Source organism: Microtus oregoni, unplaced genomic scaffold (genome assembly GCF_018167655.1).
Source record: "Microtus oregoni isolate MIOR12 unplaced genomic scaffold, Mior012 000162F_ref0000463, whole genome shotgun sequence".
Lineage (NCBI taxonomy): Eukaryota > Metazoa > Chordata > Mammalia > Rodentia > Cricetidae > Microtus > Microtus oregoni.
The window spans coordinates 749,504-763,558 of NW_024544817.1; the positions used below are offsets into that span (position 1 = coordinate 749,504).

A 14,055-nucleotide genomic window follows, 5' to 3' on the forward strand; every position below is an offset into this window, starting at 1 on the left:
GGTCTGATGGGTTCCTCTAGTTTTCCCCAAGAGAAGCAACTCTAGAGCCCCAAACTGCCATCCTAATTGCAATCTGCAGTCAGCCCTTCCCCAAACCAGCCTTCCTCTCTACCACCCACTCGGGTAATTAAAGTCAACACAGTTGCTTCTCTGGAATCCGGATCCTTGTTTTTCCTCAAGGGCTCCTTTGGCTGCCCAAGGCACACTACACCGACTACTGACAGATTATGTCTCTAGCATTATTTTCAGCATTTCCCTCCCATCCCCTGATGTTTACCATGCGAATCTATGTTCTGTGTAACTGCTGCAACTTCCCTAAGGCACAGGACAAAGGGTCACATGGAAACACTGTACTGTAATTCCAGATCAGGGAAAAAAAAGAAAAAAGAAAAGAAACTAAGTAATGGATCTTGAGAGAGCTGCATTTACATACTAAAAAAAAGAAAAATCAAAACAAGTATGTAAAACCCAAAAAAATTTAATTTATTAAAATTTTTATTTTGAATAGCTTCAATCAAAAAGATTTCTTAAGGTTATTTACAATGCTGAATGTACAATTGTGAATATCTACCTTTCTGACATCAGGGTACCATTCTTGAGCAGCAATACAATTTTAAAAATATAAAGATGTGGTATCATTCTGATATATAAAGTTACTTAAAAAATTCACGGTCTTAGGGAGTTCACAAATCATAACAGGAAGTAACTTTTATTAATTTCATGTGCACATAATTACCAAATTGTAATACATTAAAAATACATGTAAATGTCCAGACTGTACAAAAGTTAATACCCTATCTCGTTAAAAGTTCCCAGTAACCTCCCACCATAAATATACAAAACCCTTTTCTTAGACACATCAAATCTGCATGCATAAAATTAGATGTTGCTCCTCATTGCATGAGCTTTTGCTGCTTTTGGAACAGGTTTTACATATGTGTATTATATATTATATATCATATGCCATATATAATATATATAATACACATCTATATATATGACACATTATTTACCATGCCTTTGAAACTGTGCAGAACTTTCATCAACATGGGAAACAAAATAAATAGTGTAAAAACAGTAACAGGTTTACTTAAATGCAAGTGCAATTTGGAAATCTTCCAGAGCTCGGGCTTATAAAACTTATAAAAGCACTGGTTCATTGTTGGTTTCCACTCTCACTCACGCACTATTTGCAGCACTGCTATACAGCAGTTGGTGCTAGAAGATAGAAAACAGTTACCACTATTTGTTTATATTTGATGGAGGAAAACAACTTTAAACAACCCTGAGGGAGACCCACATTAAAAAATCTTATTTATTTAAAAAGTTAAAAAGTTACATATCATTATTTAACAATTACTTTCCTGGACATTTCTGTCCTTTAAGTATGTGCATAAATAAAATTTAAATCAGCAATATTATCAATCTTAATACATCAAAATAATATATGTACAGATTTTAAAATTTAGGTCTGTATGTACTCAAATAATTTAATGTAAAATCCAGGACCCAAATCTCTATGTGACGGTGACCTACAGAAGACTCCGTCTACCTACGGTACTAAGCAGGACCCACGTCTGAACTCACAGACATTCCGCAAACAATATTCTCACTGGAACAACCTACCCTGTCTATGTTCAAATCTAACTTCCTACGAATGCTTTCTCTCACCTACATAAAACCTTGTTTCCTTTGTGAACAACATGGACAGATGAAATATAAACCCTTATCAACTCTAAATATTAAAAAGGGTATGTGTCAAAAATAGCCTTTTATGACCATTCTCTTGAGGGTGTTAAATACAATTGATATTGGGTTTCTAAGCTGCAGCTAGAAATTAATTATATGCTTCTGCATTTAAACCAAAAAAAAAAAAAATAAGACTTAACAATTCAGAAAAATCACTAAGAATAATATGAACATTATTTGAAATGAATATGGACAATATAAAACAACAGAGAATAAGTAATTATAGAAAATAGTGCTAATTCACAGCTCAAGAGGTCTAAGATGCATAGCTTCATAGAATCATTCATGGGACAATTGTTCTTATCATCTAACATATAGTAGTATCATACATTTTGTTGGAAAAATTCGATTATGTGTTTTTTAAGAATCACTAGTGGCAATAGCAGTAACAGTGATCCTGAGAATAATTTACATTTTTTTTCTGCAATTATCAAACATCATTCAGGTCTCTGCAAACATAAAAAAAAAAAAGAAAGAAAGAAAGAAAGAAAAATGGTTCCAGAAATCTGGGTAACATCTGGTAAACTGGTAAGTATGTACTGGGACAGTATGAGCACTACTACTGGAAAACGTAATAGCTAAGAAAGAACATAGAATAACCTCACACTGCTTCACTAATTCGGGGTCCATTTTTATAGCAATGCCAGCTCCCCAAGTTCATAACTGTGGGCACTGCCAAACTCCCAAGTCCTACCTAGGAAGGCATTGTGGAAGTTCCTTGAGAACTGAACATTAATCAGATAAAACACAAGCGTGAAAAATGCTTTCTACATTTCTTTTGGCTCAATAAATGTGTATACTTTATTTTCTCAAGCTCACTTGTAACAAAACAGGTATGTGCTGACCTCTGGTGCCACCTAATGGCATAAAACAAGCTCTACTCAAGTTCACATTGCTTTGTAAAAGCCAAACTCAGTATTGACTATTCCTTTAAGCCTCATTATCCAAAGGAGAGCCATACCACATACCAAGGTTAAGCTCTAACTCAAAAACCAAACCAACAACAACAACAACCAAACCAAACAACAAATTTATCCTATTCCTTTAGGTTAAAAAAAGAGAGAGCGAGCATTTAAAATGATATAAATCATGAAAGAAAAACAAACAGCGGGTATGAAGAGATGCGAGGTCTACCACCAAGGGAAAGGATCATCTCTCTCTGCATGCATGTATTTTGAGACAGGGCTTTACTAGCTACTCTAGGCTATCCCTGGACTAAGGACACTCCTCCTGCCTCAGCCTCCTGTGCAGGAGTACAGGCCTGTACCACCATGCCTGACTCAGAAATAAATCTTTTCTAGTGAAAAAGAACGTTTTTAATGAGGCCAACTGGGCTGTTGATGTCAGACACGGCATGAGACCCACAAATGTTACAAAAGCTATCAAGACAGCAGTGAAGCACCTTGCTGGCTAGAAAGTGACACCAGGCAGTCTACACACAGAATATAAAACCAGAAATGGAAGTTACCTGAGATGCTCTACCAACAATAACACACAGACTCACTCCTTCAGAAACTGGTATATGTTTAACATAGAATTCTTTGGGAGAAACACTGGAATCAAAACAGACTTCCAACCTATTTTCACTGAAGGCTAATCACAATTAACAACCATAAATTTTTAACAGTCCCAATTTAGGGTCTATATATAAAAGGAACTAGCTAATAAAGGGTTTGTGAAAATTAAATTTAAAGAGGCAGACTAGTGTCAAAAGCTAAAAATTTAAAAAACCTAACAGCTCTCTCATACCCAATATAAAGTGTATATCATATTTAGGTTACTGCATGAAGATCTAGCCAGACTGATAGTTAATAACTGTGAGGCAAATGCCGTTTTACTGGTTTTGTTTTTTTAATCAACTACTGTCTTATGAGAGGGATATAAACTGAAACAGAGCCATTCTGACACCTAGCATCACATCCTCCTGAATACTGTAACTCGAACAGCAGAGACAGTCTCTGCTATGCTATGGTGCTGATCTGACATGATCCATTCTCCTTTACTACAGCTTTGGCTTCCGTCGTGGTCTGAGGCTTAGGTGGCCATTCAGGGTCATCTCGGAGCTCCTGCGCCAGGTACATGTATTTTGCTTTTGGTGTCTTCTTTCTGCAGCTCAAGGCCCAGGACAAGCAACATTTTCCCCACCGATCCACTGACTCCTGGGAAAGGAAAAACATCCTGAGTAAGGGCTTATTTGTTAACATATGCACTATGCATAGAACAATATGAAATAACTTCTGAATACAACAAATAACTAGGAAAAACTTTATGCAAAAAGGTCAGCTTTCAATTTAGGAACAGATTGTTTTTAAACAGGACTTTCCCCAGCTCCTTTAGTTTTGTGCACATATGTCCTTATGCTATTTAAGTAGCTTTCCCTAGCAGAAAACACCTCGTATATTATGAGTAACTTTAAACTACTCAGGAAATATTTTTAATATTTAATTTGGAAATCCTCAAATTCTATCCCAAATTATTTTTTATATTGATACCTAGCAATCACTTTTAGAAGAAAGTGACCATTGAAAGACATCATTGTTACTGCTAATACCCTCTTCAAAAGACAAAGCCAGAGGTAAACACCAGAATCTCACTGTCACATTAAAAAAACTATTATTTAAAACCCATCTCCAGCCAGGCATGGTGGCACAAACCTGCAATCCCAGCTTGGGTGCTGTGGTGGTTTGTTTTGGTCACGTTAACACAGACAGGTCAGAATCATCGGCAAGAAGAAGCCTCAACAGAGAAAATGCCTGTAGGCAAGTCTGTGGGCATTTTCTTGATTAAGGATTAATGTGGGAGGGACCAGATGACTGGGGGTGCTGCCAACAGAAAGCAAACTGAGCAAGCTATGGGGAACAAGGCAGTAAGCAATGTTTCCCCACAGTCTCTGCTTCAGTTCCTGCCTTGGCTTCCCCTGATGATAGACTGTAACCTCTAGGTCAAATAAGCCCTTTCCTCCCCAAGTTACTTTTGGTCATGGTATTTATCACAGCAATAAAAACCCAACTCAACACAACTACATAGTAATTCTGTTTAAAAAAAAAAAAAACAAGTAACGCCATACACTCAATGATATAAAACTGCTTTCTCCCAGTAAGTTTCCCTTGGTGCTCCACAATGGGAAGAAGATGCACAGTGAGAGCCGGGCTGCAGAGATGGCTCAGTGATAAAGAGAACCAACTGCTCTTTCAGAGGACTTGAGTTCAATTCCCAGCACACACACGGCAGCTCACAACCACCTTTAACTTCAGCTCCAGGAGCTCTAATGCCCTCTTCTGTCCTCCATAGGCACTGTACATAGATGCACATATACTACACATGTAGGCAAAATACAAATTCATAAAATAAAACTAAATTGAAACCACTGTGATCAATCATGACATTACTGATGAATATGACCTTAGATAAATAATCCTTCGAGAACAGGAAGACAAAGTTCTTGCAGGAAAATAAACTCAACAGAATAGTTCCAAGCGAAGTTTGAAATAAATCTAAATGACTATTTCACCTCTGAAAACAGCCAGTAAATTACTTGGTTATTGCTTCTTTCAAATAAAATTTATGTCCCAGTTATCCTTTTGCCAACCAATAAATAACCCAGCCCACACTAGGCTCTAACCTCAATGGAAGCAATCCTACAAAATGGAAATACAACAGATGAACATTCTAATGTGAACATCCACCGTACCTACAGTCAAGAAAGGCAAATGTGTTATAATACATAGTTGAAACACACTTCTTAATTGGCCAACAGGACCCAAGCATGTGTAGTACCTATAATCCTAGTACTAGGGAGGCCAAGGCAGGAAATTTTGGGGCTCATTCCAGCCTGAGCTAAACAGTAGGTAGGTCTGGGGCCAGTTTAAGCTACAAAGTGAAACCTCTATCTCAACAGATTGATCCATCAAATAATAAGGCAAGTAGTAGCCAATGGGAAGAACCAAAAGTACTTCAAAATAAAAGCACTGAAAACTGTTATTCCCGGTACTTTTCTCACTTTAGTAAGACAACCATCAGGAACCCTGCCTCTCTTTTTCAGTATGTAAATAAAACTGGGCTGCATCACTCCCAAGGACTTAAAGGCAAAACTGTAGTTTTATTATTACATTCTAGGGAAAACTAAAAGATTTAAAGATGATTCATCCAGTAATCTCTATTACCACCACAATCAAAGTTATTAGCTGTGCATGGTGGCACTTGCCTATAACACCAGTATGCAGGAGGATCTTCACAAGTTTGAGGCTGGCCTGATCTATACCATGAGTTCAAGGCCAGCCAGTGTTTTACAGTAAGAAAGACCCCCCACACACATCAAAAATAAAAATAAAAAAAGGAAAGCCCAAGGTGGGGTGTGATATTACATTATTCTTTAAAAAAAGAATCCACTACAAATCCACCCAGTAATCACCATGCCCAGGCTCTCTCAGGAGATCAAGCACCAGTTAGCAGTTTCCTCCCCAGTGTAGCTGCACCACACAACAGTCAGTCATCTGAGATAACGCTATACTACTGCATTTTACTGCTTCCCCAGTGCTTCCAGTCTTCAGCCCAATTGTGGAAAAGAGCACTGTTCCTAAATATGAAAGCTGTCACTTTCACTGACAGTAGCACTGCTAAAGCATCAGAGAAACACATCATGCTTGTCTGTGCAGACAGGAGACCTCTGAGTGGAAAGGTGATGCACAACAGGCAAAGAGCCGAGAGTAATGGAATCTAAGACACACAGACACACACATTCCCCTCTAAATTCACTGCTCTACACCTGTGGAAACAAAAGCAAGCAATATAATTAAAGCCAATCACAAGTGACATCATAAGTGCAGTTTGCTTTTAATATTTAATATATATGCATGTGTATGTATATAGCCACACACATATATATTCACATCTGTTGAAAACTATGTATATTCATTGTACATCAAGTCACAAAGAATACCTGAGATTCCTCCTAGTCTACCATAATTAGAAAACATGTTTGTTCCTGTAACCTTAGCTCCCCCAAATGTCACAAAAAATAAATACACCACACACAAGGTTCATGAGACTGCACATAAATGTACCACACACATCTTCAAACATAATTCACTGGAAGAAAATATTAAAGGCTACAGTCATGACAGAACTCAGGAAAGGAAAGATGACAGCAAAGGAAGACAGCAGGTCAATGTGTGACAAAAAGGGTATTTTAGTCATGGGACTTAGAATGAGCACTTGGGTCTCCTCAGCGCAGTTTCAGTTCCTCAAGAAGGACAACACTGAATCCTTAGATTTAATTAATTTGGAATGGTTAACATGGTCAAAAACAGACTCTCTAAGACAAGAGCAAGAATATCACTGGTCAACAAAGAAACCAGACAAATGTTTATAAACACCTGCAGTCACAATCTGGCTTCTCAGATATTCCAAGTTGCTCATTCTAATGCCCAGATCTTTAAGGCCAGCAGTCATTTAGGAAGCATTTTTTTCCATGTATGGCATATACTGTTACTTTCATAAATCTTCCACATCAATCCTCATTATAAAACAAATATAATCCAAGCATCCTACCAATCTATCTAAGTAAATTCAAATGGTATTTTTAAATAGTTTTTTCAAGTTGCATAATGGCTACTGCTCAGTTAGATTTTCACGAAAGAGAAAACGTAACTCAGGCATAAAACCTCAAGAGGTTCACAGTGCACAACAGCTCTAGTTCTCTCATGACTTCCAAATTCAACTACCTCAGTTTAGTGTGGGGCCTAGACTACAACCTACAGCCCTGAACTAACTCAGCAGTGCCCCTGAATATGAAAGAAAAGGAGTGTTCTTTCTCTAACACTGAGAGCTGCAATCTGGGATCTCATGGGCTTCTCTGTAAAACTGAGCACCTCCAGTTAGGCAGTGCAGAGTAAGGACTGTGGCAGAACAACAACAGCACACACGGCCTGCAGTAAAGCTAGTGTCACCAGCCATCTCTGCTTCCTTCTCACCTACAGTAGAGCTCTCTGTATCAGCATGGGCACAGCTCTGAGATACATAATTCTTTTTTGGCAGGAGCTGTTGTCTATGTACCAAAGGACATTTATTTAGCAGCACCAATGGCCTCTACCCATTCTCTATGTCAATAACAACCTCTCTCCCTTATGTGTGATAACCAAAATTGTCTACAGACACTGCCACTCCCTGACGGGGGAGGAGAGAGGGTGTTGGACAGAGTTGGACACTGAACAAGAAGCAAAGCACTTCACACAGAAGCATCACTAAGGAAACTTAATCTTTATGCACCAAGATAAGGACTCTCCTTGTCTAAAAATAAAGCTCCAAAAAGTGCTTTCTAAAACCACAGAACTGATCCAGAATGGGTCTACTTGCAGGACTTGCGGAGCTTACATGCTAATAAGCTGTCCTGTTATCTTTATTACCTCCCAAGAACATTTTTAGAGGTAGAACTTCACATGAATAAAAACTTAAGAATTAAGAACCATATTTACAAATTTTGAAGAGACAGTAGTAAAGAATATATATATTTGCCATTCAAATTGTGCTTGAATAACTGGGTAGGGTGGCACTTAATCCCAGCACTCAGAAGGCAGAGGTTGGCAGATCCCTGAGTTCCAAGATAACCTTGGCTACATAGATAAACTGTCTCTAAAAACCAAAAGGAAAAATAAGCATTTCTAATGCAAATATTTTGTTCCTTAAATGACCCATCTTTTAAGCAAGTAAACCCCTCTTTAGAATATGCCTGTACTTCCTTATTTAGAGAAGGTTAGAGATCTCTTCAGAGAAGGTTAAAAATTTGTGTGTTTCCCTAAGCCTGTGCCTTTCCAACACTAATATCTCACACGAGAAGGGTGACCTGAGCCAGTCTGATCTGAAATAATGTAGCAATAGTGAAGTCACCAAAAGAAAATACAGCTAGGTCATTATCACAGAGGAGGTTCAGCTAAAGGACCTGAGCCCCACAGGTCTTTCCGGTCCTGCCCTCTACTAGTGACAAACAAGCATTGCACTGCTTTGAGAAAGAAGAAACTGCAGTTGACTTCAGACTCATGCTGCCACTGCACACCACTGCTATTCCACCGTGCAGCACAGAGCACAAGTAGCACTCTACATCGTACACAGCAAGCCTGGAATCTAACCTGGATCTCAGGCCTGCTTAATTACAACATAAAACTCAGGAAGTCACCATTTAGGTAAAAGGTGATGAAAATGAGTTGATGCTCTAAGTCAGAAATGCCAATCCTTGAACACATATTAGCAAGGCACATCACCCATGTCATAAAGAACAATGGGTAACATTTGGAAACAGGTTCTAATGCAATACAATCTGTCCTTGAACTCTCTATGATCTTTCCTTCTACCCCCACCTCTCCTGTGCTGGGACTGTGTGCTACAACTTTTGGCAAGGTGCGATGTTAAATGTTAAAGTTCTCGTAGACTATGATTAAATAACAGCAATCTACAGACTAACCTGTACATTCTATCAAGAGCTCTCGGGAAGCAGGCGGATCTCTGAGTTTGAGCTTGTTCTACAAGAGCTAGTTCCAGGACAGACTCCCAAGCTACAGAGAAACCCTGTCTCTAGGGGGAAGGGGGGTGGCTCTACTGTAACATCCTCACACTAGGTAACAAACTTTTCTTTCCTTTTGCCAGAAATGAGCAAATAATTTTTGAATGACTGGTACTGGTCAGAGAAAGCTAAAGGCCACATTAAATTAATGCATAGCAACTGTCAGAACAAAAACACAGAAATAAAATCGCAGAAAGTGTCATCATTATCTAAGAAAAAAACAAAAATTTTGTTTACATGACTGTCATTTACCTTCTAATCAGACTAGTGAAAATACAATAGCATGCATATAAAGCATATAAAACATAAACTATAATTCAGGCAAAAATTACAGAATTAACTCTCAGCTGGGTGGTAGTGGTGTACGCTTTTATTCCCAGCACTCATGAGGCAGTGGTAGGCAGATCTCTGGGAGTTCAAGGCCAACCTGGTCTACAAAGTGATTCCAAAACAGCCAGGGCTACACAGAGAAACCCTTCTGGGGAAAGAAAAAAATTAAATTAACTCCCATCTTTTAGGATAAGACAGACTGAGACATTCGAGTGAGCACACACACACATACAAAGATTGGAATGGAAGAGACTTACGAAATTCTCAAAGTCCTAAAAAACCTATATTAAGTATTGAGTTTTCTAGGACTCCTTACCAAAAAAGAAAAAGAAATGCCAGGCACAACAGAGGCGGCTGAAGCTGAACACACAGAATAACAGAACAAAGTACACAAGTGGGAAAGCCAGTATGTACGTGAAGAATCAACAGTAATCAACAGCTCGTTTCCAACCTGCGGTGGCTGTGTGGTGGTGAAACGATACTCTCCTTGTTTGTCTCGACTGAACACAACCTTCCAAAGGACCGTGTCAAGGAAGAAGCTCTGAGAGATATTCCAGTGAGTTAAGAATTAAAAACGCCAGGTCATTCCTTTTCAACATGCACATTTGCTAACATTCACACAATGTTGCATCATTAATATAAAAAATGCGATTTGCTTTTCATATGGCAAACTTCAGTAAATACTACAAAAGGTTAAGTAACTTTTGTAACAAATACAAGTCATAAAATTCTTGATAAAAACAAGACTAAATTTTCTACAAATTAGGTTCTGGTCCCCAGTGCTTCCCTAAATTAACAATGTTGATGATTCATGGCCATTTTCTTAAAGAGTTACTTTTACTTAATATCTAGTATTAATTCTGTCTTCATATTAATTCTGTCTACATAACGATACAAACATTTCATCAGCAACCAATACAAATAATTCTCTACATAACAAGAATAAAAGATGAACTTACACAGTAGGAAAAGAATCCTAACACAATCTTAAATGTGCTTTCTAGAATTTTTGAGTAGAAAATACATTCTATAGAATGTAAAATGATCAGCTACAAATATCCATGCTCCCATCTCACCTCAATTTAAAAACCCAAGCCATTTTTCCAAGTGGCACACTTTACTTTCTGTTGGGAACACAGCTCTGTGAGCGCACAGAAACCTACTCTTCTCTCTGCTCACTGCTCATTTTTGCTATCTCACTATCTAATGCCTCCTATATTCATGAATGCAACTTCATCAAATCTAGATAGAACTGCAGAAAGGTCTGATCAGGAAGTTGAAACAATCTGCCTAAAATGAGAGTGTGGGCTTCTGTATAATATTAGCTGTTCTCCCACCACTACCACCTTTAGATCACCCAAGAATCCCAAAACTGGGTGCTTACCTCAACCGTGATAGACACGAAGGCATTGATAAGAACAATGATAAGCATATGTATACGCCACTGGTATGGTACACATACAATCTAAAAGAAAAAAAAATTAAGTTAGTCTTAATTGATATTATAGCATTATATCATGGTGTCTGAAATCATGCCTGTAATCCCAGTCAGTACTTAGGAGGCAGAAAAAGGAAGATCATGAGTTCAGTTAATCCTAGATATCTTACAGGTACAAATCAGAGTGAAATACCTAAGACCCTATCTCAAAAAAAAAAAAAAAAAGAGAGAGAGAGAGAGAGAGATCTGAGTTTACCAAAACCAATGCTATGTACATATATATATATATATATATTTACATAGGTACATGTATATATACATATATAAAATGCAAATACACACTTTATCCATTTAACTTTTGGTAATACCACAAAATATGCATCTTTTCACACAATAAAACTATCTCACAATTTAAAAAGTGATTGCTCTCACCATTGAATCTTTTTTGTTTGTTTTTCAAGACAGGGTTTCTCTGTGTAGCCTTGGTTGTCCTGGAACTCACTCTGTAGACCAGGCTGACCTCAAACTCACAGAGATCTGCCTGCCTCTGCCTCCCGAGTGCTGGGATTAAAGGTGTGCATTACCATTGCCTAGCTAGCATTAAATCTTAAGATACTCAAAAGTCTAAGCTACTCTAATCTACAGTATTACAAATGTCTAACAAGTTTTTTTTTTTTTAAATAAAAATCTTTCAAAAACAAGGCAGAGACACTAGAGCAATGGCTCTGTGGTTAGGAAGCATGTGCTTCTCAGCATCCAGATCTGGTAGCTACATCTGTTGGCTACCTGTTAACTCCAACATCAAGGAATTAAGTGCTGTCGTCGTCTGGCCTGTTAGGCCCTGTAGTCAGCATGTACATTCCTCCAGATATACATATACTTAAGAATAAATGTTTTTAAAAATGAGGTACATACTAATTTAATGCTGGTCAAATTAAGTTGACTTTCCCCTGTTCAAGCTTCTAAACAGCTAGAACTACGCCCACACACCGTAGTATCTAACACTAAAATCTGATTGCTCTCTTTGACCTAAAATATCCTTTAAGTCAGCAAATATTTATCAATGAGTAGCTAAAACACTATGTAAGATGTGAAGGAGTAAGTTGACCTAATGTACTTCCTATTAACATACTACTGCTCTAGAAAGTTTGAGATGAGAAGACTGCAAGGGATGATGCTAGAGTGCCAACCAGACCAGGGATAATGAACCAATGAAGCTCAAGAAAAAATAGAAAAATTTTCAGAACAGGGAACAGCAAAAACAAAAACACTAAGAAAGAATGAGGGAGAGAGGCATCAAGAAGAGAAGCAGCAAGATGGAAAGAGAACACGATACATTTAGCTTTAAGCTTTAGCTTCTAGATATCGTATGTGTGTATGATGTATACACATACTTATGCACACACAACACAGGAGGTCAAAAGAGGATGTCAAGTTTCCTGTTCTATCACTCTCAAATATATGTCCTTGGTGCGGGGATTAGAAGCATACACAACCATATCCAGCATTTTATGTGGGTTCTGGGATTTGAACTTAGGTCCAGCAAATATTCTTGGCCCTGAGCTAGTTCAACTCCAAAGTTAAGCTTTTTACAATGCTCATTTTGGACAACTGCTATCACTTAGTATTCAGGTCTACCACTCAATAGTCACAGCTAAACTCAGGGTATAGACTGAACAGTCTTTAACTTACTGATGCCAACTGCAGGCAAACTATTGATTGAGTACAAGGGAGATCAGCTGAGTACTGAGCGAAAAGAGGACATGTTCAGAAAGATGGGGAATTAATGTTTAAAGATGGGTCAGAAAGAAAAGAGCCACAATGGAGGATCACGGAGGGCAGGAAAAAGCTAAAGGGAAGAAAGCACACAACTTAAGGGGAAGATGTCTCAAAACACTAGCCTGGTTACATGGTTCAGTATTTTGGGAACTAAAGGCCGGGGGTGGGGGGAGAGGAGGGGTTAGAACAAAAAACTTCAAAGAACACACACCCATTGCACGTAACTAAGAAGGTGGTCTTGGTCAGGGTAGTTTCAGTAGCTCAGCCATGCTAGGTGGCAGAGTATATTGAGGTGAGCAGAATATGTGTAATAACAATTAACTAAATGTCTCAATCAAACACGAACATGCACTGCTCTTCAAAGTTCAATAATGCAGTTTTTATGAAAAGACTCAAGATAAAATTTCCTGCAGCTAGGGTAAGGTTTGTCATTTTTCCAAATTCATGTTGAGATGTGATTCCCACCTTAAGTGTTAAGAGGCAACAGGGTCTTTATAAGCAATTAGTTTAAAGGGATTCCATTTTCAAGAAAGAATCAATGTACTTTCTGCTAAGACAATTTAAACCAAGAGCAGGTTGTCCAAAATGAACTGGGCTTCCCTGGCTCTTTGCACGCCAATTTCAAAGTCCACCTTTTGGCTCTGAGGAAAAATGGAAATCCTCACTGAAAGCTGATCAGATGCTGCTGCAGGGCTCTCAGACCTCCAGAACTTTAAGCTAAAAGGATTAAAACAAAACCTCCTCTTCTCTTTATAAACTATCTTTCTTCAAGTATTTTGTTATGGCAACAGAAAACACTGAAAGGGCTAGAGTGATAGCTCAGTGGTTAAGAGTATTCAAGTTCCAAGCACTAAAATGGTGGCCTACAACACCAGTTCCAAAGGGTCAGTGGTATCCTTTCCTGGCTTATTTGGGTACCAGACAAGCTGTGGTACATATACATACAAGCAGCAGTACACATAGATATGTGTAGACACACACACACATACACAAAAAAAATCTTTTTAAAAATGAAAGCATGGGACTAAACCAGGTAATGGTGGTGCAGCTCACACCTTAGTCCCAACACTTGGGAGGCAGAGGCAGGAGGATCTCTGAGTTCAAAGCCAGCCTGGCCTATAGAGAGAGTTCCAGAATAATCAGAACTGTTACACAAAGAAACCCTGTCTCAAAACAAGCAAACAAACAAAATAACAACAACAAC

The 14,055-nt window shown here is 38.3% G+C and overlaps 1 protein-coding gene across 3 annotated transcripts in view; it reads right to left on the bottom strand.

Moving 5' to 3' along the window:
- Nucleotides 1-477: 477 nt before the first annotated feature.
- The window catches only part of Atp13a3 (ATPase 13A3), an 83,214-nt gene continuing 69,636 nt past the window's right edge, over nt 478-14,055 (bottom strand). For 2 of the 3 annotated variants that reach the window (XM_041647171.1, XM_041647170.1), the window contains 3 exons: nt 11,019-11,099; nt 10,086-10,175; nt 478-3,908 (listed from right to left, as the gene is read on the bottom strand). In XM_041647171.1, coding sequence (XP_041503105.1) covers nt 3,711-3,908; nt 10,086-10,175; nt 11,019-11,099 — 369 coding nt within the window. In that variant the 3' untranslated portion in view covers nt 478-3,710. The remainder of the gene's footprint in view (nt 3,909-10,085; nt 10,176-11,018; nt 11,100-14,055) is intronic. The other variant, XM_041647172.1, reaches the window with a different exon arrangement.